General features: G+C 40.1%; 1 protein-coding gene across 5 annotated transcripts in view; it reads left to right on the plus strand.

Annotated features, from left to right (window-relative positions):
* TTN (titin) overlaps positions 1–27,392 on the plus strand; it is a 279,823-nt gene that overhangs the window by 65,691 nt on the left and 186,740 nt on the right. For 3 of the 5 annotated variants that reach the window (XM_068543888.1, XM_068543887.1, XM_068543889.1), the window contains 2 exons: positions 3,017–5,767; positions 6,560–6,838. In XM_068543888.1, the coding sequence (XP_068399989.1) occupies positions 3,017–5,767; positions 6,560–6,838 (3,030 nt within the window). Of the gene's footprint in view, positions 1–3,016; positions 5,768–6,559; positions 6,839–8,638; positions 9,203–9,712; positions 9,995–10,094; positions 10,374–11,103; positions 11,383–11,471; positions 11,751–11,869; positions 12,158–12,271; positions 12,551–12,642; positions 12,925–13,019; positions 13,299–13,414; positions 13,694–13,794; positions 14,074–14,197; positions 14,486–14,610; positions 14,890–15,024; positions 15,307–15,406; positions 15,686–15,806; positions 16,086–16,198; positions 16,478–16,580; positions 16,869–17,114; positions 17,394–17,626; positions 17,909–18,978; positions 19,258–19,378; positions 19,661–20,437; positions 20,717–20,829; positions 21,118–21,271; positions 21,551–21,644; positions 21,924–22,020; positions 22,300–22,417; positions 22,706–22,825; positions 23,114–23,652; positions 23,935–24,194; positions 24,474–24,592; positions 24,875–25,023; positions 25,303–25,395; positions 25,684–25,851; positions 26,131–26,224; positions 26,504–26,604; positions 26,884–27,022; positions 27,311–27,392 lie in introns of all 5 variants that reach the window. The other 2 variants (XM_068543885.1, XM_068543886.1) reach the window with 2 other exon arrangements.

A 27,392-nucleotide genomic window follows, 5' to 3' on the forward strand; every position in this document is an offset into this window, starting at 1 on the left:
TTATATATAAATTTTAAACTGCAGTATAATTTCAGAATCTTTAAAATTAGAAAAAGAAGGTGGGACATCTCTAGTATTGAAGCAATATGGTAATTTGTATTTCAGATTATATACAAATAACAAGATAATTAGCTTTCCTGTCATTTTCTCTGAATTTTATTTTTAAAACTAGAAATTAATAAGCATTCAAATTTAAGATGTATAAACATATATGTTTCTAAAGTGGCTGTTTTTGTTTTCCAAAATTATAATTATAGTAAATTCACAAAATCCTTAACGTACCTATGTGCCACTGTGAACTAAATCTTCTCGTATAAGCTGTAATAAACATAAAGAAACTTAGTTTTTTCTTACCTGAAAACGAAGGGTTAGACCAAAAGACCACAGAGGTGATTGTTCAACTATGATTCTGTGTCATCCCAACGGTAACTTTTCTTAATATAATTTGGAATACATTTTAGTTTTGCAACAGATGACAAGAGGAATAATAGAATATAGTAAGTTGATTGTGAGACTTCTCTTCCTCCAACTCTGTAAATTACTCACTGTCACCTAATGGCTATTTTCTCCCCTGCATTGAGCAATTTTTACATAACATGATCATATTAAATACATTAATTTTACTTTAATTCTAAAACATTAATCATTTAATTGAAATTTAATTTTCAAGAGAATCCATATATCCAATCATGTTTATTATGCTTCTTTCGTCTGTCAAATTTTTTATTCCCACAGTGGGAATTCCCTAAAAGCCTTTCAAATTAAAGAAGAAACTGGGAGAATGTGTAGGATATAGACAGACCAGTCAGGCTTACAGCCCACCCACCCCACCCGCCAAAGAACATTCGCTTTGCTTTCTTTGAGTCACCATAACTTATCAAGATAGATACACTATTGTGGAACCATCATTTCTGTTTCAACCAGTGAGCAGACAATATCTGTGATCATAATTATAGATATGATATATATCTATATATCACATCATAATATATATAATATATATATTATATTATATATATATTATATAATATATATATATCTAATATATCACATCATAAATCCCTGAAATAAAACTAATTCTATAGTTTAGGGACTTAAGGATTTATTCTACTATGAGCCACATAATGGACGTTTAAATAAATTAGAAATTCAGGTCATGACAAACATGATAAGCACACTTTACCCAAACATTATACAGCATAACAATAGTTCAAACCTGTTCTTAAAAAAAAAGAAAGAAAAGAAAAAAGTTTTAACACCATATCGGATTGGCAGTAAGGGCTGAAAACTATACTTTTATGCTTATAAAAAGGTAGACTTTATTTGACTTTGCTCATTAGAATTCTGTTAGTCTCAAATTCATTGCACTTGAGGATATTCAGAATAACAATGACTGAATAAAGAAAAATAAGCCTTGCCCACACTTGGCTTACTTTTTTTTTTTTTTTTGGCTTACTTATTAATTGTTGTAGATAATTAAATGGAATTTTTTATTTTCTGGCTCAATGGCACATAACTTAAAAGTCTGAAATATGAATTTCTCTGATGCTGGATAAAGAATTCATTGTTTTATGCATAGTAGAGTTTAGACATAATTATTAGCTGCTATTACTACACGTATTTTTAACTACACCTTTCATGTTTCAGGACTCTTGAATTTCATCTAGTATCTTTCGTATAGTTAATATGCCATGTTTAGAGGAAAGGAAAAACAGTTGAAAATATTTCAACACGTTAGTGAGTAGGGGTATTTTCCCTATACTGACATTCACTCCCTTTACAGATATTTTGGGAGTTCAAGTGAAAAGGGAAAGCTGACATGAGTGATACATTATAGATTAAATGTTAAGTGGTCACCATTAGTATGTGAAATTAATCAATGTTTTTACAGCTTACTGACTGAAATAATAATAACTGAGTTTGTATTCTACATGCTATAGGTAAGTTTTACCAGTATATTTATATAAGCCAACAGATACTGGAGTCCTGCCTTTTACTGCTTATACATTTGAATTAAAGCCTAAGACTATTCCATGTGATGCAAGTAGAGTAAACTAATACAATAGTAAAACTATTGTAGCTCTAGGTAAGGTAATAAAACTATTATTAACAGAGCTGTTCTATTTACCTAACAGATTTAATGAAAAGCTAATTCCTTGTTATCAAATTACGTCTTTCATCCTGTCCATGATACTGTTTAAAGAGTATCTGTTATTCACTGTTTGTTTTCCTGTTCAGTAATACTGTGTAGGTATTTCTCATGCAATAAAATATGATTAAATGTTAATTATAAAATTATAAAATAAAATATAACTAATGTTGGAGTTTTCTCTCATTTCCGATTCTCCCATTTTCTTAACATAAGCCTCATTACAAAAGCTTTGTTGAAGTAATAGGGCAATTTACACAGGCAAAAGAAGGCTTGCATTTCTAGTAACTGAAAACAGTTATAAGCAGTAACTAGAACATAGATGTTTTATTTTGAAAATAAACAGTCTTCAATTTGACAATGAAGATCACTCTTAAACTCAAGAAAATTCTAAATGTAAATAATACTTCTGGATCTTTTTAGAAATTTATTTAAATGATCCTGAATTCTTTTTTAATTAATTAATATTTAGTGGAATTTTTATTTAAAAGTTATGTTTTAAAGAAAAACATTTGGGTCCTGAATTCTTTGATTAGCAATATTTAGCCAGCCAGCAGTTTCTCAGACTTTAGAATTGGGACTGCATCACAAAGGAAAACTCATAAGAACATCTGTAAAGTTTATAAACTCTAACACAAATGAGATGGACTGAAAGTTGCATCAGTACAGTATTTATAATCATATAATATAATAAGCTAAGGTTAAAATTTTAGAAATGTGCCTTTTGATAAATTAACCTCAAGATAATCTAACGATTTCAGGAACAAAACAGAAGAAGGCCATCAACTGGTGCATAATTCTTTGACGACTTCTTTGTTTGTTTAAGTAAAATTGATAGTAAAATAATAATCATTTTTCCCCATACAGAGTTTTCTAGTTCTCTTCTGTCTGCTGAGGAAGAAGGACCTCAAACCTCTAGCTCTGGCCTTCAGTTATCTAATAGAAATGAAACACTTGAACTTTTGTCTCAACCTCCAGTTCATTCAACTAAATTCGATTCCAAAAAGGAAGGCAGTGTCCCAGTTTTCATCAAAGAAGTGTCAAATGCTGAAATAAGCATAGGGGATGTGGCTAAGTTGTCTGTTACTGTCACTGGTATTGCCAAGCCCCAAATTCAGTGGTTCTTTAATGGAGTAATGTTAACCCCTTCAGCTGACTACAGATTTGTTTTTGACGGTAATGATCACAGCTTGATCATTCTGTTCACCAAATTAGAGGATGAGGGAGAGTATACATGTATTGCCAGTAATGAATACGGACAGGCAATATGTAGTGCCTATCTGAAAATAAATTCCAAAGGCGAGGGGTTCCAAGAACCAGAATCAGCAGAAGAGAAATCTCTGGAAAAGCTCAAAGGTCCTTGTCCTCCTTACTTCCTTAAGGAGTTAAAACCAATTCACTGTGCACAGGGGATCCCTGCCATCTTTGAGTACACGGTGCTTGGAGAGCCTGCACCTACTGTTTTGTGGTTCAAAGAAAACAAGCAGCTTTGCACCAATGTTTATTATACTATCATTCATAATCCTGATGGTTCCGGGACATTCATCGTCAATGACCCTCTGAAAGAAGATAGTGGTTTCTATGTCTGTAAAGCGGAGAATGTGTGGGGTGAATCCACCTGTGCCGCAGAGCTGCTCGTGCTTCTGGAAGACACACACATGACTGATGCCCCCTGTAAAGCAACGTCCACACCAGAGGCTCCTGAAGATGTTCCCCAGACGTCGTTAATGGTCCCTGCAGTTGAGGCACTTGACTCAGAACAGGAAGCTGCAGCTTTTGTAAAGGACACCATTTTGAAAGCTGCTTTAATTGCAGAAGAAAAACAGCAGCTTTCTTATGAGCATATCGTTAAAACCAATGAACTGAGCAGTCAAGTTACTTTAATAGCTGAGCAACTGCAATCCACAGTCATGTTGGAGCAGGATATGCCCACTCCTGAAAGCATCAGTGAACTTCTTTCCATCAGTGACACCATTCATGTCCAGCCTATCAAGGAACCACCTCCCAATGTACAGCTGCACATTGTCCAGTCCCAGGACACCCTCCCCAAAGAAGATATTCTAATGTATCAAGAGCCTGAATTACAGGTGGTTCTATCAGATACTGAAAAAATCTTCCCAAGTGCCATGCCCATAGAGGAAATTAGTTCATTAACAGTTGAGTCTCTGCAAACTTTATTAGCTGAACCTGAAGGGAGTTATCCACAGTCATCAATAGAAGAAACGCCAGCCCATTCATATCCAACCTCTGTGGCTGAGGAAGTACTTTTACCGAAAGAAAAGATAGTATCCTCAGTGGACAAAGAGCAAAGAGTGATCCTTCAAAAGCAAGAGGCGCAAAGTGCTCTCATCCTGAATCAGAGCTTAGCTGAGGGACACGTGGAAAGTTTCCAAGGTCCTGACATCATGATCTCCCGGGTCCCTTCGGAACACACGTGCACAGACGGTGAAATCTTAATGGAAAGTGTGGATCAACTGGACAGTGCAAAGCAAGATTTCGCAGCCAGCGTTGAGGAAGGCAAGTCCTTAAGGTTTCCATTAGCAAGTGAGGAAAAGCAGGTACTGCTCAAGGAAGAGCGTTCTGACAGCTTGGCAATGCCCCCGAACCAAACCACTGAGTATAAAAAAGAGCCCATGGCAATAAATGGTGTGCAGGAGGTGCAGGGAAGTGACCTTCTTTCTAAGGAAAGTTTGCTTTCTGGTATTCCTGAAGAGCAGCGGTTAAACCTGAAAACTCAGATCCGCAGGGCTTTGCAAGCAGCAGTGGCCAGCGAGCAGCTGAGTCTTTTCTCTGAATGGTTAAGAAACATTGAACAGGTAGAGGTCAAGGCCATAGACTTCAGCCAAGAGCCCAACTGCATTATGTGCACCTACTTTATTACCTCAGTGAAGTCTCTAACAGAAGAATTAACCATCACTATTGAAGGCATTGATCCTCAAATGGCTAACCTGAAAACTGAACTTAAGGAGGCTTTGTGCTCTATGATATGTGAGGAAATGAACATCTTAACAGCTGAGGAAACTGGAATTCAGAAAGGAGCCACAATAGACTTGCAGGAAGAAATGGATTCTTTTTCTAATCCACAGAAGGTTGAAGCGATCACCGAACCAGAGGTTGAATCTAAATATCTTGTCTTAAAGGAAGAGATAAGTTACTTTAAGGTGGAAAGTCAGGCCAAAGCTGTGGGTGCCACAACTGCTTCCGCTGCTGTCTCTGATGAAAAACTGGATGAGATACCAAAACCATCAGAGGAGAAAGAGAAATCCTCTGAAGGTGGTACTGAGAAGGCTGGTACAGTAGAGATACAGGAGGCTGAGGGTAGCTCACTCAGAGAGGGTGGTCCTGATGTACAGACGCCCTCGGTGGACACGATTGCCAAGGAAGGTGACACCGTAAGCCTCGCGTCATCCATAACAAATGCCAAAGAGGTGAATTGGTATTTTGAGAGTAAACTGGTGCCTTCAGATGAAAAGTTCAAGTGTTTACAAGAACAAAATACATATACACTAGTGATCGACAAAGTAAATAGAGAAGAACATCAAGGGGAATATATGTGTGAGACCTTGAATGACAACGGAAAAGCAGCAACTTCAGCAAAACTCACTGTAGTCAAAAGAGGTTGGATTTTAAGGATTCAGTGAATCAAGCTCTAACATTCACTGGTTGTAATTCAGGTTTCCTCACTGAATTTTCACTTATCTGCCATTGCCAGAATGCAGTTTATTTAGAGTAAGAATGAAATCACAGACATAATCATGGTTATTACCTTTCCTCCTTTTCCCTTACTGCCTTACTGGATGGTATGTTATATCTACACTACTACTTATTTTTAAAAATGAAACGTATTTTCATATATTCCATAATACTGATAAATGCTTTTTAGTCTCTTTCTATATGAAAATACTTTAATGATATGTAATAAAAAGCTGTCAGTGAATACCTAGTTACCCTGAAATCACCAGTCTCATCCTTAAATTCAAAATAACCATGATTAATTGTCCATTTGTGTTTCTTGTTTCGATTATCTTTTTTTGCTATTGTTTTACTTCATCACTTTATTTAGTAGATCATGGTTTTTTTCACATTATTCGCAGTGTTCCTAGTCAGCATGGTATATTTAAAGAATGTATCATGTTGTTATGCATGTAAGCCAAGAGCATCACATCATTTTAATCATTTTTTCACAATTCACTGAAAAGTAACAATTGAATATGTTGAAAGCTGCTTACTGTCTTCTTTTGCCTTCAATGATCTTCCTCATTTTCCAGTCACTTGTCTTAAACTGCTGCAATCCACTTCACTAATTTCAACTGTTTCACTCCATTAACAGCAACAGAAGTTAGAAGGAAAAGAAAAATGTGGGGTACCTGAGAAGGAGGCATGCTAACGGCCTCTGCTTTCCCTTTGCAGCTGCCCCAGTGATCAGGAGGAGAATTGAGCCCCTGGAAGTAGCCCTGGGCCACCTCGCCAAATTCACCTGTGAGATCCACAGCGCCCCCAATGTCCGCTTCCAGTGGTTCAAAGCTGGCCGAGAAATCTATGAGAGTGACAAGTGTTCTGTTCGGTCTGCAAATTATGTCTCCACCCTGGAAATCCTGAGAACGCAGGTTGTTGACTGTGGCGAGTACACCTGCAAAGCTTCCAACGAGTTTGGCAGTGTCAGCTGCACAGCCACACTGACTGTGACAGGTAAATGCCGTACACTGACACGGATGTTATTCCATTTCATATTATTGCCTATTTTACTTTTTGTAGAGGTGCAGGAGGTACTTGTCCTACCAACTGGAGAGACCAGTAGCCAAGATGGTAACACAGTGGCTAGGTGGTGCAGAGCCTATGAGAGACAAGAAGTCATTGTTTACAGTCATATTTCTAAAAACAGCTAAAGAAAAAAAAAATTTTTTATTTCAAGAGCAACATGAAGGAATCACACAAGCAGTGGCACCTGATAGTTTGGTTTGGGTTTTTGTTTTGTTTTGTTCTTTTTATTAAATGGTCTGGCTTGACCTCTAGCATAAAAAATTTCAGGACAGTTTGGTGCTACTAAAAAGTAAATGATGTCCGAATGTGTGTAATACTTTGGGACCAGTTAACCAATTAAGAACAGAATTACAAAATGAAAAAAGCCAAAGCATAAGACTAAAGTCAAACAAATCCTAATAAGAGACAGGGAGCTAGTATAGAACTACAAACTAGGATTCTCACCCTAAGCTTTATTACTAATTGAAAAATAACAGTAACTACACAAATATTCTGTTCTCAATTTCCTGAGGATACACAGGATGACTGTCAAGTAGGTAACACTCATCAGGTGTTTGAATTCCCTCATTAGCAAAAAAAACAAAAAACAAAACTCTTTCCTACCTCTTTTTCTCACTCTTTCTTTCTCTTTTGCTTTCTTCCTACAAAGGGAAAGTGTGAGTATGAACTTATGAACTATGGTTTAGGGTCAGAAGTAGCAATGACTTGTGCTGTTGACAGAAGCATGCACGAAATGCCAGGGTGAGGCTGTCCCTTTGTCTTCTTTTTCTTTCTCTTTTTGAAGTATAGCTGATTTACAGTATTACCTTGGTCATCTTTTTCAATGACAGCATGGAGGGGAAGGGTAAATGCAGCACGCGTCTTTGACTTGAAAAAGCCAGGGTTCCCTGTAGCTTCCTCTCCTCTACAACTCTTTTATATCAGAAACTCCACACCCCCAGGCCCATGGTGACCCATTCAGTGGATTTCACTTTGTGATCAGTCTCCGTACTGCCAAGTGCATGGCATTATTCTTAATGACACTTTGGGAAATGTCTTTACCCAAAATAGGCCGGGTCAGTAATGGGACTAACACTTGAGCTTCAAATCACAAGAGGAAAGAAGAAAGAGGAGGATTTTTGTTTTTAATCGGAAAGAGAGGTTCCTAAAGGTTTGCTTCCAAATGCAGAATGGACATGGGAAATGACTGCTATAAATATTTTTACAACTTTGAAGTGACTTAGCGGATACATTTAAAGTTGTACCATTTAAGGATTTGCTAGTGGGCGACATGAGGGTTAGAGAGACTGTATAAAACTACAGAAACTTTTTATTACTTAATATCCCTACTCTTCAGAAAAGTCAAGTACATTTTCTTTATCTTCCTTATATGGTCTTCTAATTTGCAGAATTAAAGTACCAGCTGAATTGCTTATCACGTAATTCGAACAATTGATCAGCTCATAAAATGGACAAAGCTTTAGCAATAGTGAGTCAATGTTGCAAAATAAAGGAACATTTGTTCTTTCCCTTGATAGAGACATTTAAAGTGCTGTGTTACTCCTCTATTAAAAAAACTCTCATCCCTTTCCTTTGACACATCTTTTCACCTTAATACATTGCCTTACTTTAAGTAATGTCTCATGTCTATCTAAAGCTATTACTCATCTTTTTTCTTTCTTGGAATATCTAATTACAGCAAGAGCTTTGTAGGGACAAAATATAACACTGAAAACTTTTCTTTTACAGAGGCATATCCACCAGCCTTTCTCTCCAGACCTAAGTCCGTAACGACTTTTGTGGGTAAGGCAGCCAAGTTCCTCTGCACAGTGACAGGGACTCCCATGATTGAAACCATTTGGCAGAAAGATGGCGTGGCCCTCTCACCTTCCCCTAACTGCGGGATTTCAGATGCAAACAACAAACACATTTTAGAACTCTCAAATCTTACAACTCAAGATAGAGGAGTTTACTCCTGTAAGGCTTCTAACAAGTTTGGAGCCGACACTTGCCAAGCCGAGTTGGTCATAATCGACAAACCACATTTCATTAAAGAACTAGAGCCTGTGCAATCAGCTGTCAATAAGAAGGTACACCTTGAGTGCCAAGCAGATGAAGACAGAAAAGTCACAGTTACATGGAGTAAAAACGGGCAAAAGCTCCCCCCTGGGAAAGATTATAAGATCTGTTTTGAAGATAAAATAGCATCACTCGAGATCCCTCTGGCCAAACTAAAAGATACAGGAACGTATGTTTGCACAGCTTCCAATGAGGCTGGAAGTAGCTCCTCTTCAGCAACAGTAACTATCAGAGGTAAGAAGTGTGTGAATAATATTTCCACTCCCTTCTCTGGAGTCGGTGCATTTTGTGATTAAAATCATTTCATCCAAGCAGCCTTTTTGGTTTGGGGAAATCCTGGCATTGTTTGATTTTATTTTTTCAGTCTTCTTCAGAATTCACTTATTCTTGTTTGTTTAAAACTGTCTGCCATTAACAAAGCTTGCTTAAAACTTCTTCTAAGAACTTCGAGTGTCTAGGCAATCCTTAACTATCTTCTTTCATAAAATTGCTCTTTGTATAAGTAGAATTTGGTTGGTTTTGTTTTTGTTTGTTTGTTTGCTTGTTTTAACCAAGAGTCTGGGAAAGTGTTTTGGAATCATAGAAACATGGAAAGCTATTGAGTACACCACAGCCTTTTCAGAAATTTCAAGAAGACATTTTATGTGTGTTATGTGTCTCTTTGTTGTATGATGTCTACTTTTCTTTTGTGTAGTTTGTGATTCACATATCTTTTCCTTTCTCATTTTTGTTAACTTCACGTAGAGCCACCATCCTTTGTGAAGAAGGTGGATCCCTCTTATTTAATGCTCCCAGGTGAATCAGCACGCCTCCACTGCAAGCTGAAAGGCTCACCTGTGATCCAGGTTACTTGGTTTAAAAATAACAAAGAACTTACTGAGAGTAACACAGTCAGAATGTCTTTTGTCAATTCTGAGGCTGTCCTTGATATTACGGACGTAAAAGTTGAAGACAGTGGGAATTACTCGTGTGAAGCAGTGAATGACGTCGGCAGTGACAGTTGCAGTGCCGAAATAGTTATCAAAGGTTTGTTTACTCTGTCGAAGTCCATTGTTTTTCTGAGAAAATATTTTCTTTTCACTTGCTTGTAACACATGATTTATACAATGCTGTCATGCTTTTGTAGAACCTCCTTCTTTCATCAAAACTCTCGAGCCTGCAGATATAGTGAGAGGAACAAATGCCCTCCTTCAGTGTGAAATCTCAGGCACTGGACCATTTGAAGTTCGCTGGTTCAAGGATAAGAAGCAAATTCGAAGTAGTAAAAAGTACAGGTTGTTTTCTCAGAAGTCTGTCGTGTCCCTGGAGATCTTTTCGTTTAATAGAGCGGACGTTGGTGAATATGAGTGTGTGGTTGCTAATGAAGCTGGGAAGTGTGGCTGCCTTGCAACCCGCTTACTGAAAGGTTAGCGCTTGAAAAACTGGTATCTCTTTAATAAATTGTCAAAATAGCTTTCTTCTTTTTTTTTTTTTTAATTTATTTTTATTTATTTATGGCTGTGTTGGGTCTTCGTTTCTGTGCGAGGGCTTTCTCTAGTTGCGGCAAGCGGGGGCCACTCTTCATCGCGGTGCGCGGGCCTCTCACTATCGCGGCCTCTCTTGTTGCGGAGCACAGGCTCCAGACGCGCAGGCTCAGCAATTGTGGCTCACGGGCCCAGCCGCTCCGCGGCATGTGGGATCTTCCGGGACCAGGGCTCGAACCCGTGTGGCCTGCATTGGCAGGCGGATTCCCAACCACTGCGCCACCAGGGAAGCCCCCAAAATAGCTTTCTTAACCCAAGGAAGGAAAACTGGTACTTTCTTTTCTCCTCCTGATCTTTGAAAATATGTTTTGCCTTTGGTTTGACCTGGGACCCTGGGGAAAATCCAATCTTTATCTTGAGACCAGTATAAATATTTAATCTCTGATAACAAAAGTGAACTACATAATAAGCGATTTTGTCAGCTGATAACCGTTTAGCTTCCTTGCTTCTTTCTCTTGGGTGGAATTGTAGTTCCTCTTGAATTTGATTTCTTCTTCTAATTAACCAACACTGTGGAATAGATAAATGTAATCTAGATAAAGTTCTTAAATGCATATGGTGTTGAAGTGTTAGGGAATTAATAAATTTTGGATGCTCTCTTTCTTTAATTAGAACCACCAATCTTTGTAAAGAAAGTAGATGATTTTACTGCACTAGCAGGACAAACGGTTACCTTACAAGCTGCTGTGAGAGGGTCAGAACCCATTTCTGTCACCTGGATGAAAGGACAGAAGATCATTAAAGAAGATGGAAAAATCAAAATGAGCTTTGCCAATGGTGTTGCGGTCTTGATAATCCCTGATGTGCAGATTAGTTTTGCTGACAAATACACATGCCTGGCTGAAAATGAAGCTGGAAGCCAAACGTCTGTTGGGGAACTAATAGTTAAAGGTTCGTGTAAGAACGTTGAGTTGATATTTCCTCTTAAACTGGAACCTTAAAACACACTTCAGAATCCTAACTATTTAATAACGTTGTAGAGCCTGCCAAAATCGTTGAGAGAGCAGAACTGATCCAGGTGACAGCAGGAGACCCAGCCACGCTGGAGTATACAGTCACGGGTACCCCAGAGCTCAAGCCCAAGTGGTACAAAGACGGGAGACCTTTGATTGCCAGTAAAAAGTATCGAATAAGTTTTAAAAACAATGTTGCCCAACTCAAGTTTTATTCCACCGAACTGCATGATAGCGGCCAATACACATTTGAGATTTCCAACGAAGTGGGCAGCAGCTCCTGTGAGACAACTTTCACTGTCTTAGGTTAGTACCTTTAGAAACCTGTGCTTCCATATTCCTTTGAAACCCAACAAACAACCAAAACTAAAATCACTGAGCACTGTTCCACATTGTGCTTTCTTCTCTTCTTGTGCTGTGAACAGATCGAGACATTGCTCCATTTTTTACCAAACCCCTACGCAATGTGGACGGTGTGGTTAGTGGGACCTGCAGGCTGGACTGCAAAATCGCTGGCTCCCTCCCCATGAGGGTGTCCTGGTTTAAGGATGGTAAAGAAATAGCTTCCTCTGACAGATACAGAATAGCATTTGTGGAAGGCACAGCCTCTTTGGAGATAAGCAGCATACACATGAACGATGCAGGGAATTTCACCTGTCGAGCCACAAATTCCATGGGAAGCAAAGACTGCAGTGGAGCCGTGATTGTGCAAGGTTGGCTGGAAACTGTGCCTTTCATTCTTACGTAGACGATGTTCAAATTAAGCCTTCTTCCCTTCAGTCGCGCCTCTTAACTCTTTGAAATTCTTTCTTATCCCCCTTCTTTAGAACCACCCAGTTTTGTAACTAAACTGGCATCGAAGGATGTTCTGCCCGGCTCGACCATCTGCCTGAAGAGCACCTTCCAAGGGTCTACCCCTCTCACAGTCAGATGGTTTAAGGGTGACAAAGAGCTGGTTTCCGGTGGAAACTGCTATATCACCAAAGAAGCTTTAGAAAGTTCCCTGGAACTCTATGTAGTAAAAACCTCCGACTCAGGCACATATACCTGTACAGTCAGCAACGTGGCTGGAGCCGTGGAGTGCAGTGCAAAGTTATTTGTAAAAGGTTTGCATGGTTTTCTTGACATCTTTGTGCCACCATTGTTAGAAGTTCTTTCCTCTTTCTCACGTTTCTGGGTGATTTCTTGCCTTCCACAGAACCTGCCACATTTGTTGAAAAGTTAGAGCCATCACAGCTGTTAAAAAAGGGAGACGCCACCCAGCTAGCCTGCAAAGTAACGGGCACCCCTCCGATTAAAATAACGTGGTTTGCAAACGACAGAGAAATTAAGGAGAGCAGCAAACACAAAATGTCTTTTGTGGAGTCCACCGCGGTTCTAACACTTAAAGATGTTGCCATTGACGACAGCGGTGAATATATGTGTGAGGCTCAAAATGAGGCTGGCAGTGACCACTGTGGTAGCATTTTAATAGTCAAAGGTTTGTGTTCACATTGCCCCTTGTGTTACCAAAGTTTCGGCCCAGGGCACAGACTCCACCCGCATTAACTCACAATAATTCCTTTTCCGCTATAGAGTCACCTTACTTTACCAAGGAATTTAAGCCCATTGAAGTGTTGAAGGAGTATGATGTCACATTGCTGGCCGAGGTGGCAGGCACACCTCCCTTTGAGATCACTTGGTTCAAAGACAACACAGCACTGCGAAGTGGTAGAAAGTATAAAACCTTCATTCAGGATCAGCTGGTCAGCCTGCAGATCCTCAAGTTTGTAGCTGCGGACACGGGTGAATACCAGTGTCGGGTGACCAATGAGGTGGGCAGCAACACCTGCAGTGCCAAGGTGACTTTAAGAGGTTAGTGTCAGTTCTAATGACGGACCAGCTTTTCTGCAGTGTCAGTGATTTTTTTTTTTTTTTAAGCCAGTTTTGCTATAGAGCTGGTATTCATTGAGAATTCATTCTTCTACTAGAACCCCCAGCTTTTGTAAAGAAGATCGAGAGCACCAGCTCCCTTAGAGGAGGTACCGCTGCCTTCCAGGCCACTCTGAAGGGCTCCTTGCCAATCACGGTGACTTGGCTAAAAGACAACGATGAAATCACTGAAGATGATAACATAAGAATGACCTTTGAGAACAATGTGGCCAGCCTGTACCTCAGTGGCATTGAAATCAAGCATGATGGGAAATATGTCTGTCAGGCCAAAAATGATGCAGGAGTACAGAGATGTTCCGCATTACTCTCAGTAAAAGGTTGGTTCAGAAAGTTTGCCGTGGGTTTTAGGAAAAAATGCAGATGTAAGCCTTTCAGCAGAGCAATTCACAACCCACACCTATCCCTTTGTTTTCTACAGAACCTGCAACAATCATTGAGGAGGCTGTGTCTATAGATGTCACCCAAAGAGACCCAGCCACTTTGCAGGTTAAATTTTCAGGGACTAAGGAGATTACAGCCAAATGGTTTAAAGATGGCCAAGAACTGACCCTGGGCCAAAAATATAAAATCAGTGTCACTGACACGGTCTCTATACTGAAGATTATTTCTACAGAAAAGAGAGATAGTGGAGAATATGCTTTCGAAGTCCAAAATGATGTCGGGAGGAGCAGCTGCAAGGCTAGCATTAATGTATTAGGTTGGTACAGCTTTTCTATGGAGAGAAACTGGGCATTTCTGTGCTCCTTCATCTCTTACAATTTTAGAGAAAATAAAAATTGGTAGGTTGACCAACCATTTTTTTTTTCTTTTTCATTGCATAGATCTTATCATACCTCCCTCATTCACCAAAAGGCTGAAGAAAATGGACAGCATTAAAGGGTCTTTTATTGACTTAGAATGTATAGTGGCTGGGTCACATCCCATGAGCATCCAGTGGTTCAAAGATGACCAAGAAATAACAGCTAGTGAAAAATACAAATTCTCTTTTCATGACAATACTGCCTTCTTGGAAATCAGTCAGCTGGAAGGTACAGACAGTGGAACCTACACTTGTTCTGCCACTAATAAGGCAGGACACAACCAGTGCAGTGGCCATCTGACAGTCAAAGGTTGGCAGTTTTTATCCCCGCCTCTCAAGAACTTATTGCTCTCTCATTTCTTAATTCTTACCTTGACTGATCATTCTAAAATAAACCATTCCTTTCCCCTTTTGCTTCTTTTTCTTTCACCCCAGAACCCCCTTACTTCCTGGAAAAGCCACAGTCACAAGATGTCAATCCCAATACAAGGGTTCAATTAAAGGCGCTCGTGGGTGGCACTGCACCCATGACAATAAAATGGTTTAAAGATAACAAAGAGTTGCACTCGGGAGCAGCTCGCTCAGTTTGGAAGGATGACACCTCCACCATTCTAGAGATCTTTTCAGCCAAAGCTGCTGATGTGGGGACCTACATTTGCCAACTGAGCAACGATGTTGGCACAGCAACCAGTAAAGCCACTCTCTTTGTAAAAGGTCTGGTCTCTACATTTTCTCATTGTCTTGCTTGCCTAGATTTTCTTGGAGGGAGGGAAGAGGCTTAAGAAAACGATTCTCATTGGCCTTTGGTTTAAAAAGTGTTCAATATCACATGTTTTCCCCCATCTTTAGAACCTCCTCACTTCATTAAGAAGCCCAGCCCAGTCCTAGTGCTGAGGACTGGACAATCCACGACATTTGAATGCCAAATAACAGGCACTCCTGAAATCAGAGTTTCTTGGTATCTGGACGGGAATGAAATAACAGCCATAGAGAAACATGGCATTTCCTTCACTGACGGTTTAGCCACTTTCCAAATTTCTGGTGCCAGGGTAGAAAATAGTGGGACTTATGTCTGTGAAGCTCGTAACGACGCTGGCACGGCAAGCTGCAGCATTGAGTTAAAAGTGAAAGGTTCGTTACTGCATCTTCTCTCCTTTCTGGCTGTGCTGCTGGCTAGTCCTCGGGTCTTCCTTTGAGTAAGCTGTTCTCTGTCTTCCTTTTGAATCTTTAGAACCTCCCACCGTTATCAGGGAGCTGAAGCCCGTGGAAGTAGTCAAAGGTAGTGACGTGGAGCTGGAGTGTGAAGTTATGGGAACATCTCCATTTGAGGTCACTTGGCTGAAGAATAACAAGGAAATTCGAAGCAGCAAAAAGTATACGCTGACTGACAGAGTGTCAGTGTTTAATCTCAGTATCAACAAATGTGACCCCTCAGACACTGGTGAATACCAGTGCATCGTATCCAACGAAGGCGGCAGCTGTTCTTGTAGTGCTAGAGTCTCTCTGAAAGGTCAGTTAGACACACAAGGAGCAGGCTATCTGATAAAAATTCTGTAATGCTCTTTAACCTTGTATGATGGGTAGGAGTTCCAATATACCTCTTCTTTTCACACTGTCTACTTTAATCACAGAGCCACCCTCGTTCACTAAGAAGATAGAAAACGTCACTACTGTTCTGAAAAGTTCTGCCACCTTTCAGAGCACTGTGGCGGGCTCTTCTCCCATTTTTATAACCTGGCTCAAGGATGATCAGATTCTGGATGAAGATGATAATGTTCACATCTCCTTTGTGAACAATGTGGCCACAGTTCAAATCAGATCTGTGGATAATGGACACAGCGGGAGGTATACGTGTCAAGCCAAGAACGAGTCAGGAGTTGAGAGGTGTTATGCTTTCCTTTTAGTACAAGGTGTGTAAGCTAATCCCTTTCAAGAGTTATTCTGTGAAGACAATTTCACAAGCAGTTCCTTGGCTCTATGGAATTATTAATGAAACTCATCCACGTTTTCATTCTTACTACAGAACCCGCTCATATCCTAGAGAAACCTAAGTCTGTTGATGTCACTGAAAAAGACCCAGTGACCTTGGAGTGTCTTGTGGCCGGAACGCCAGAACTCATAGTGAAGTGGTTTAAAGATGGGAGACAAATAGTGCCCAGTAGATATTTTTCAATGAGTTTTGAAAATAACGTGGCCAGGTTTAGGATTCAGTCAGTAATGAAGCAAGACAGCGGGGCGTATACTTTCAAGGTGGAAAATGACTTTGGAAGCAGTAGCTGTGACGCCTACCTGAGAGTGCTAGGTTTGTATCTTGGCCCCAGTCAGCTTCCCTTATGTATATTATTGTCCTTGGTAAACAAATGGCGACATATTAATGGATGTGTTTTGCTGTTTGCATTGGACAGATCAAAATATTCCTCCATCATTCACCAAAAAATTAAGCAAAATGGATAAAGTTCTAGGCTCTTCCATTCATATGGAGTGCAAGGTTTCTGGCTCACTTCCTATTAGTGCTCAGTGGTTTAAGGATGGAAAAGAAATAACTACAAGTGCAAAATACAGGCTCGTCTGTCACGAAAACACTGTGTCGCTGGACGTTAGTAATCTGGAATTAGAAGATACTGCGAATTACACATGCAAAGTCTCAAATGTAGCAGGGGACGAGGCATGCAGTGGCATCTTAACTGTAAAAGGTCAGAATTTCTTTACCTCTTCCTGACCCTTCTCTGCGATTGCTTTTCAAATATAGCACTCTTTCCTGGAGTCCTTTGAAACTAAAAGTCTCCATAATTCTGTTTCTTTAGATACATATATATTGAGTTCTAGAAATATTCAGTCATTACCTCTTTTCAATAATGTTTTTTTATATGTCCATAAAACTGTCAAAATAACCCAACAACAAGGAATTTAATTATATGTATTTCCCTTAAAATCTATAGAACCACCAAGTTTCCTAGTGAAACCTGAGCGACAACAAGCCATACCTGATTCTACAGTGGAATTTAAAGCTATACTAAAAGGAACACCACCGTTTAAAGTAAAGTGGTTTAAGGATGATGTGGAACTTGCCTCTGGACCTAAATATTTCATTGGCTTGGAAGGATCAACTACCTTTTTAAATCTCTATTCAGTGGATGCTTCCAAGACTGGACAATATACTTGCCAAGTTACCAACGATGTTGGTAGCGACTCTTGTACCACAGTGTTGCTTGTGACAGGTGTGCAAGTTTGATTGTTTTATGTTTCTGTCTGACCTGTGGCTCCTGTCCTTTCTGTAATCTTTTACAATGTATGTACCCAGTCAAGAAAGTACCCTTCTTTCTAACACAGTACACTCTATTTGCCAGGCATTGTTCATGTTTTTCTCTTTCCTATGTAGTACCTAATTGAACTTTTGTTATTTATATCTGCTCTGTTCCCTCATAAATCTCCTCTTTTCTTCACTCTCTAGAACCACCAAAGTTTGCAAAGAAACTAGAAGCAACCAAAATAGTGAAAGCAGGTGACTCAGCACGACTTGAATGCAAGATAACTGGATCCCCAGACATCAGAGTTGTGTGGTACAGAAATGAACATGAACTCCCAGCCAGTGATAAATATAGAATGGCTTTCATTGACTCAGTGGCCGTCATACAGATGAATAGTCTTGATACTGAGGACAGTGGGGATTTCATTTGTGAGGCTCAGAACCCTGCTGGCAGCACAAGCTGCAGTACCAAGGTTATAGTGAAAGGTAGAAACCTCTTTCCTCTGTTCCTCATTACCTGAAACCCACCTTCTTCTCCCCAGGCTATCATAGCTCTTCATTCTTTTGCTGTCATTTTTAGCTTCCATTTGAGATCATAGAACATTTTCCCAAACTAGTATTATTTCCATTTTTAGATGTTTTTTCTTCTTAAGATTTGCTTACTGTAGCCAATCATTCTGAGATATTTTTCTTGTTAACTCCAATGCCGTAATTCTACTCACCTCAACATATTAGCCAAGAAGTTCAAATTTGATGTTTCCAAAATGCTCAAAGAAACAAAGTGGGCATTTTAAAATTAATTTTTGCCTTCAGTCCACTTATAAATATATCATCGTCCTCACTCTAATCGTTATCTATCATTAAAAGCAAGGAATATTTACCACATATATACAAGGTTCAAGCAATACGGATTTTAACCTTACATTTACAACAGGACAATTATATATATTTTTCTCTCTCAAAAGTCAGTTCCTATTTTTTAAAATTATATCACTATACTTTGTCGCAAATAGTACTAGTATTTTCAAGAATTTTTTTCACAAAGTCCAAGTTTGCCATATTGTAAGGCGATTATTACAAAAACCACTTGTTGACATGGAAGACTTAGAGCACAAATGTTGTGATAACTTCCAAGTGTCCCAACTGTAATGCGTATACAAAAAATTTCATTCCTGAAGTCAGGACTCCATACCTCATGCAAATCATATTGATTCTTACACTTGGGTTTGGGGGTTTGTTTGGTTATTGTTTTGTTTTGCTTTACAGTTTTGTGCATCAATCTTTATAGTCCCAGAAAAAGTAGTAAGGTGGAGTAGACAGAATGTTGAACTGCTCAGTAAGGTCACCTGAGGTCTAGCCCGGGTTCTCGGCCAGTGAAGCAGAGTGATTTTGTAAAGGCTGATGGCTTCTCTGAAGCTGTTACTCCTCAACACTAAAGTGATAGTGCTAGACCTATTATAGTATCTTGACTCATTCTTCCAATTTAAAAACAAAGAACTAAAAATATTCTATGAAGTTAAGTAGCCCAATTCATGAGGAATTCTTGTTTTTTACAGAACCACCTGTTTTTAGCAGCTTCCCTCCTGTGGTAGAAACCCTTAAAAATGCTGAAGTTAGTCTTGAATGTGAACTTTTGGGAACACCACCATTTGAGGTGGTTTGGTACAAAGATAAGCGACAACTCCGAAGTAGCAAGAAATACAAGATTACATCCAAAAATTTCCATGCAAGTATTCACATTCTCAGTGTCAACACTTCAGATATTGGTGAATACCACTGCAAAGCACAGAATGAAGTAGGAAGTGATACTTGCATTTGTACTGTAAAATTAAAAGGTAAGCATTATTTCCTGCTCATGGCAGAAATGGCAGGAACGTGCAAAATGCTTATTTGTTTTCTCTCTTCCATTATCTCGACAATCTTTCCAACAATCTCCATCCATCTTTCCCTCTTCAGAACCACCAAGATTTGTCTCCAAACTGAATAGCCTCACGGTTTTAGCTGGTGAGCCCGCTGAGTTACAAGCATCCATAGAAGGCACCCAGCCTATTTCTGTCCAGTGGCTTAAAGAAAAGGAAGAAGTGATTAGAGAAAGTGAAAACATCAGAATAACATTTGTGGAAAATGTTGCAACTCTGCAGTTTGCAAAAGCAGAACCAGCTAATGCTGGGAAGTATATCTGCCAAATCAAGAATGATGGTGGAATGAGGGAGAACATGGCCACGTTGACTGTTTTAGGTTGGTACAATATGGTGCGATAGTTCCTTGATACAAGGAGGTGCCAAACGCTGAGATGACTTGCTAAGAGATACTGGTAGAATCTCCTGTTTTGAATTTCTAGAACTATATCAATCATCACCCATTTCAAAGCTTTAGGGGAAAGGACCTTTCAAACACTCTTTTCTGTGTCTGTGAGCCTAACAAAAATGAGCCGTCTCTTTTATTATTTTCTTGATGGGTTAGGAGATGTAATCAGGACTGCCTTTTGTTGAAGCATGAAAAAATTGGGAGCCCAGCATATACTACAAGGAAATTTTTTCCCAAAGTAACAGTTGTTAAAGCTGACAAGAACTCCAAAGATCAAAGTTTGACAGGAACGACTTGCACTTTCATCTTTGGGCATATTCATTTTTAATTTTGCCATTGTTTGGATAACAACTTTCAAAAACCTGTCTTTAGCACCTTAAAGTGGAACAGAAATACTGAGTAATTCATAACAACATGTAGGCTTTGTTGTAGAGAGGGTCAAGCGCAAATCAATATATATCGACATTGATTTGTACATTGAATTGTTTTGGAAGCAACTAATGCACCAACATATTTCTTAATAATAACTCGTATAATTTCATGACAGTGTGTAATTATGGAATCACATTTTAAGGTCTAGAGAAAGAGAGAGAGAGAGAGAGCCCGAAGATATCCATATCATTGGAAGAAACAGTGTTAATGAATTTGATAGTAGAAACAAGGTAAAGGTTACAGGCTTTGACAGATGGCTATCACATTTTATTTCAGAGCCTGCGGTCATTGTCGAGAAGGCAGGTTCGATGACAGTGACTGCAGGAGAAACGTGCAATCTGGAGTGTAAGGTGGCTGGCACTCCTGAACTCTCAGTCGAATGGTACAAGGATGGAAAGCTGTTGACCAGCAGCCAAAAACACAAATTTAGCTTCTACAACAAAATCTCTTCCTTAAAGATTCTCTCCATTGAAAAGCAAGATGCAGGCACATACACTTTCCAGGTTCAAAATAATGTCGGAAAAAGCAGCTGCACAGCTGTGGTTGATGTTTCAGGTTAGTTCAGATATGTTCTTCCCATCGCTTATGCAAATTCCTTTCACACGCTTTCTTCTCTCAAGTGTCTTCTATTCTTTCAAACCACGAGTCTCTTGCCTCTCCTCATGCAGACCGAATGGTTCCTCCCTCTTTCACACGAAGACTGAAAGATACAGTTGGGGTGCTGGGTACATCTTGCATCTTGGAGTGCAAAGTAGCTGGATCATCGCCTATCTCTGTTGCCTGGTTTCATGAGAAAACCAAGATTGTCAGTGGAGCAAAGTACCAAACCACGTTTTCAGATAATGTCTGCGCGTTACAGCTGAATTCTCTGGACTCATCGGACATGGGCAATTACGCATGCGTGGCTGCTAATGTCGCTGGGTCTGATGAATGCCGTGCTGTGTTGGCTGTACAAGGTCAGTGTTAGACGCTCACACCCTTTCTTATGAGTTCCTCTTTGGGTGCATATCCAGGTTGACGCACATTCAAAAGTGCTCTTCTTTTTGATTCAAAATTGCAACTAAATTCGAAGCTTACAGGATTTTATCATTGTCCTCCTTGTCTATGTAGAACCACCCTCTTTTGTGAAGGAACCTGAACCTTTGGAAGTACTACCAGGCAAAAACATCACCTTCACAAGTGTCATTAGAGGAACACCTCCATTCAAGGTTGGCTGGTTCAGAGGTGCCAGAGAACTGGTGAAAGGAGACAGATGTAACATCTATTTTGAAGACACCGTGGCAGAACTGGAATTATTTAATGTCGACATATCTCAGAGCGGGGAATATACCTGTGTGGTTTCTAACAATGCCGGCCAAACATCCTGCACTACCCGTCTCTTTGTAAAAGGTTTGCTCCAGTACATTTGTGCTTCCTACTTTTTAAGGGGCATCTTTGTTTGTGTTTTCACTGTGTTTAACTGCTGTGCTTTGTCACTCCCCAGAACCAGCTGTATTTGTGAAGAAATTAAGTGGTCACTCTATAGAACCAGGGAAGTCCATCATTCTGGAGAGCACCTACGCTGGAACACTACCCATTTCAGTTACCTGGAAAAAGGATGGTGTGAACATTACACCATCTGAAAAATGCAACATAGTCACAACAGAGAAGACCTGCATCCTGGAAATTCTGAATAGCACAAAAGGAGATGCAGGACAGTATTCTTGCGAGATTGAAAACGAGGCAGGAAGGGATGTTTGTGAAGCTCTGGTATCCACATTAGGTGTGTTTCTTATTCTCAAATGATTGCCATTTGTCTAACATGAGGCACGTGGTTTTTCTTTAATTCCAGTTGCTGACTGTGAATCTTTCTTCTTTAGAACCACCTTATTTTGTTACGGAACTGAAGCCTCTGGAGGCATCAGTTGGAGATTCGGTTTCTTTACAATGCCAAGTTGCTGGGACACCAGAAGTTACAGTGTCTTGGTACAAAGGCGATACCAAGTTACGGTCAACTCCTGACTACAGGACCTATTTTACAAACAATGTGGCCACGCTTGTTTTTAATAAAGTGAACATCAGTGACAGTGGAGAGTACACATGTAAAGCAGAAAACAGTATAGGGACTGCTTCTTCTAAGACTGTCTTCAGAATTCAAGGTGATGATATTATTTTAGAAATTAAGAAGTTTCTTTTTTCCTTGTCTTCACTCTTATCTTTATGGGGAAATTTTTATTTCATCTACTAACGCCTCAAGTATTACTTGTCTTCCGACAGAGCGCCAGCTCCCACCTTCCTTTGCAAGGCAATTAAAGGATATCGAACAAACTGTTGGGTTACCAGTTACCCTCACTTGTCGATTGAATGGCTCCACACCCATCCAAGTGTGCTGGTATAGAGATGGGGTACTTTTACGAGATGATGAAAATCTACAGACATCATTTGTAGATAATGTGGCAACTTTAAAAATTTTGCAAACAGACTTGAGTCACTCTGGCCAATACTCCTGCTCAGCTTCTAATTCACTTGGAACAGCATCTTCCAGTGCTAGACTGACAGCAAGAGGTTTGTTCCCATGTTACTCTCTCTCCTTGCAAACCATGACTTCTTATTCATTGTCAAAGTAGAAACGGCCAATAAAAAAGAGAAAAAAAACCCACGTTGCCTTTTCTTCTCATCTTTCAGAACCTAAGAAATCTCCCTTCTTTGACATCAAGCCTGTATCTATAGATGTTATTGCTGGGGAAAGTGCTGACTTTGAGTGTCATGTTACTGGTGCTCAACCAATGCGAATTACTTGGTCAAAAGATAACAAGGAAATCCGTCCTGGAGGAAACTACACAATTACATGTGTGGGAAACACTCCCCATTTGAGAATTCTTAAAGTAGGCAAAGGAGACTCTGGTCAATATACTTGCCAAGCAACCAACGATGTTGGCAAAGACATGTGCTCAGCTCAACTCAGTGTAAAAGGTATCTTCACATGGCATTTACCAATATCGTTCTTTCCCGTGTTGTGTAATTTTCTTCGAAAACTTTCTTTAGTTTTTAAATGTTCGTGATAAAGTAACTGGATCGTGTTGGAATTTGTATGTTAGTGGTGGAGGCAACATTCATCGAAGTTCTGTTTTCTCTTTATTTTGTTCTTTAAGTTAGTGTATCTCTAAAAGTAGTCTTATCAGAGGGTTGTTTAATTGAAATTTGTTAAATGTTGTTTCAACTCTCTCTTTTTTCGCTCTTTCCTATTATATGGCATTCTGACTTACCATTTTGATCAAATACCTCTATAATGCATTAACTTACATGTTTTAGTTTCCATATCCAAACTACAAAGAGTAATTTGCCAATTAAATTCTCTATTAAAAATATTAGAAGTTTAATAGAAAAGATAATATATTTTACCACAAAATTCTCAGAAAGTACATATATTCTTACTAATAAACCAGATTAAAAATGTATTTATGGACTCTTCAGCTACAAATGTAAGCTGTTTTTTTCCTTTGACTTACTAGAACCTCCAAAGTTCGTTAAGAAATTAGAAGCTTCAAAAGTTGCAAAGCAGGGAGAATCCATCAAACTGCAATGTAAAATAAGCGGTTCCCCGGAAATCAAAGTTTTGTGGTTCCGAAATGACGGTGAACTTCATGAAAGTTGGAAATACAACATGTCATTCGTGGATTCTGTGGCATCGCTCACCGTCAATGAAGCCAGCACAGAGGATAGTGGGGACTATATCTGTGAAGCCCATAACAGTGTTGGGGACGCCAGCTGCAGCACAGCCCTGACGATTAAAGGTTAGACATGCTAAGCTGCTTTCTTTCTTCCTTCTCCTCTGATCTGGATTCTTTTTCAGCAGTGTTCTGAGCTCCAAAATAAAAAGGCTAGTTAAGGGGATTTGCTTGCAATTCTTAAACTAGTTTTTATGACTAGTCATTTCTTATGTTAGTATACTGTCATATGGTCGCACCAGGCACTCAACGATTTAGACTCTAAAATATTTTTTCCCTTTCATTAGGCAAATGCTCTCATCTCTTATCTTCTTTTCTTCTGGTAGCACCTCCTGTTTTCACCCAGAAGCCTTCTCCAGTAGGAGCCCTTAAAGGTTCTGAAGTTATCTTGCAATGTGAAATTTCGGGAACCCCCCCATTTGAAGTGGTGTGGGTTAAAGATCGAAAGCAAGTTCGGAGAAGCAAGAAATTTAAAATCACTTCGAAAAATTTTGATACAAGTCTCCACATCCTTAATCTGGAAGCTGCCGATGTAGGAGAATATCACTGCAAAGCTGCTAATGAGGTGGGAAGTGACACGTGTGTTTGCACTGTCACATTCAAAGGTTTGTATCCATGGGCACAAAAATATTTATCTCTTGCTTTCATCTTTTCTTGCTTGACCAATAATGTATGTGGCTGTGATTCTCATCTTTTTTCTTTAACCACAAATTTCTTTCATTAGAAGCCCCACGGTTTGTGAAGAAGCTAAGTGACACCTCAACCCTCGCTGGGGATGCCGTTGAGTTACGGGCCGTAGTGGAAGGCTTCCAGCCCATTACTGTCGTCTGGCTGAAAGATAAAGGTGACATCATCAGAGAGAGTGAAAACACTAGGATTTCATTCATTGATAACGTTGCAACACTCCAACTTGGGAGCCCAGAAGCATCTAACTCTGGAAAATATGTGTGCCAGATCAGAAACGACGCCGGAATGAGAGAGTGTTCAGCAGTCTTGACTGTCCTAGGTTAGTAACACAGTACAGCCTGAGAAAAAAATCAGGTTGATTGACCCATGATCATTGCCTGCAGATATTACTCTTAGCCAATAATATACTGATTACACTCTTAGTTGAAAGAAGACTTTGTGTTCAATGCACTATACTTCTTCTTTCAGAACCAGCCAGAATCATAGAGAAACCAGAACCCATGACTGTCACTACTGGAAATCCTTTTGCATTAGAGTGTGCAGTGGCTGGGACACCAGAACTTTCAGCCAAGTGGTTCAAAGATGGGAGAGAATTATCTGCAGACAGCAAACATCACATCACGTTCGTCAACAAAGTGGCTTCACTTAAAATCCTTTGTGCAGAAATGAGTGACAAGGGGTTATATAGCTTTGAAGTGAAAAACAGTGTTGGTAAAAGTAACTGCACTGTGTCTGTCCACGTTTCGGGTGAGTAGTATGAGGTTTTTGTGAATATACCGTTTTTCCTGGGGTAGAAAATAAAGCTTCTCTTTCAACGGAAAACTACCCTTCCCCACGTAGATCGAGTTGTGCCTCCTTCCTTCATCCGCAAGTTGAAGGACACCAACGCCATCCTGGGGGCCTCGGTGGTTTTGGAGTGCAGAGTCTCCGGCTCCACGCCCATCTCCGTGGGCTGGTTTCAGGATGGAAATGAGATTGTTAGTGGGCCTAAATGCCAGTCCAGCTTTTCGGAAAACGTCTGTACTTTGAATCTGAGCTTCTTGGAGCCCTCCGACACAGGCACATACACGTGCGTGGCCGCCAACGTGGCTGGGTCAGACGAATGCTCGGCCGTCCTGACTGTCCAAGGTCAGTGCGCAGGGACCAGGCTGCTGTGTGACTTAGTGCCTCCCTCACAGGGGATTTCTTTATTTTGTCTTCGTGTGTAGTCTTAACTCCCTTTTCTTCAAGGAGCAAAAGCACTGTTCAATTGGATTTCTTTTTTCTCTTGATCTCCCCCACTCCTGGGGTATCTAGAACCACCGTCTTTTGAACAAACCCCTGATTCTTTGGAAGTTCTCCCTGGAACGAGCCTCACATTCACCAGTGTCATTAGAGGCACCCCGCCTTTCGAGGTCAAATGGTTTAAAGGCAGCAGGGAACTGGTGTCAGGGGAGTCATGCAGCATCTCTCTGGAAGATTTTGTCACAGAACTGGAATTGTTTGAGGTGGAGCCATTGCAAAGCGGGGACTATTCTTGCCTCGTGACTAACGACGCGGGCAGTGCTTCCTGTACCGCGCATCTTTTTGTGAAAGGTTTGCTCTTTTCTCTAAAACGTGTATCTTTAGCATTCTTTTCTGATTCCTTATTTGAAGATGCCACTTCTGCCCTGCTGTTTTCTCCTTATAGAACCAGCCACCTTTGTGAAAAGATTGGCTGATTTCAGCGTCGAGACAGGAAACCCCATCGTTCTCGAGGCCACGTTTACCGGCACACCTCCCATCTTGGTGAGCTGGATGAAGAATGAGTTCCCCCTTACACAATCTCGGAATTGCAGCATTACCATGACGGAAAAATCTACGATCCTGGAAATTCTTGATAGCACAATAGAAGATTATGCACAATACAGTTGCCTCATAGAAAATGAGGCCGGTCAAGATATTTGTGAAGCGCTGGTATCTGTCTTAGGTGTGTTGACAGTTACCTCTTCTTATTGCTCTCTTTTCTTTCTTTTAAAACATCCTCTTTTAGCTAGTATGATTGATTGATTACCATCCTTTCTACCTCAGAACCACCTTATTTTATTGAGCCTCTGGAACACATGGAAGCAGCCATCGGAGAACCTGTAACTTTACAGTGTAAAGTGGATGGAACCCCAGAAATCAGAATTTCTTGGTATAAAGAACACACAAAGCTACGATCGGCTCCTGCGTATAAAATGCAATTCAGAAATAATGTTGCCTCCTTAGTAATCAACAAAGTGGATCCCAGTGACATAGGAGAATACACGTGCAAGGCCGAAAACAGTGTGGGGGCAGTGGCTTCCTCAGCTGTGCTCGTTATCAAAGGTGACGATGGTTGTCCTAAAAAGTCTTGCTGTGTGTTGACAGATCCACTTTCTTAAAAACATCCCAATGTTAATGGGTTGAAGTATGCTGCGGGTGTTTTCTCTCTTGTAAATAAGGATTGTCTGTGACTCCCTTCCAGAGCGCAAACTTCCACCTTCCTTTGCAAGAAAACTGAAGGATGTTCAGGAGACCCTTGGCTTCCCAGTTGCATTTGAATGTCGCATCAATGGCTCAGAACCTCTTCAAGTGTCTTGGTTCAAAGATGGGGTACTTTTGAAAGATGATGCTAATTTGCAAACATCTTTTGTTCATAACGTAGCAACTCTTCAGATTTTGCAAACTGACCAGAGCCATGTTGGTCAGTACAGTTGCTCGGCTTCCAGTCCTCTTGGGACAGCTTCATCCAGTGCGAAGCTCATCCTCTTAGGTGAGTAGCTCATCACATTACCCTCTTCATCATAAAGCAGTTTCACTGCTCCGGGCCACCAAAGGTCTGGTGCCACTTAGTT

The sequence above is a fragment of the Eschrichtius robustus genome, chromosome 5, assembly GCF_028021215.1.
Source record: "Eschrichtius robustus isolate mEscRob2 chromosome 5, mEscRob2.pri, whole genome shotgun sequence".
NCBI lineage: Eukaryota > Metazoa > Chordata > Mammalia > Artiodactyla > Eschrichtiidae > Eschrichtius > Eschrichtius robustus.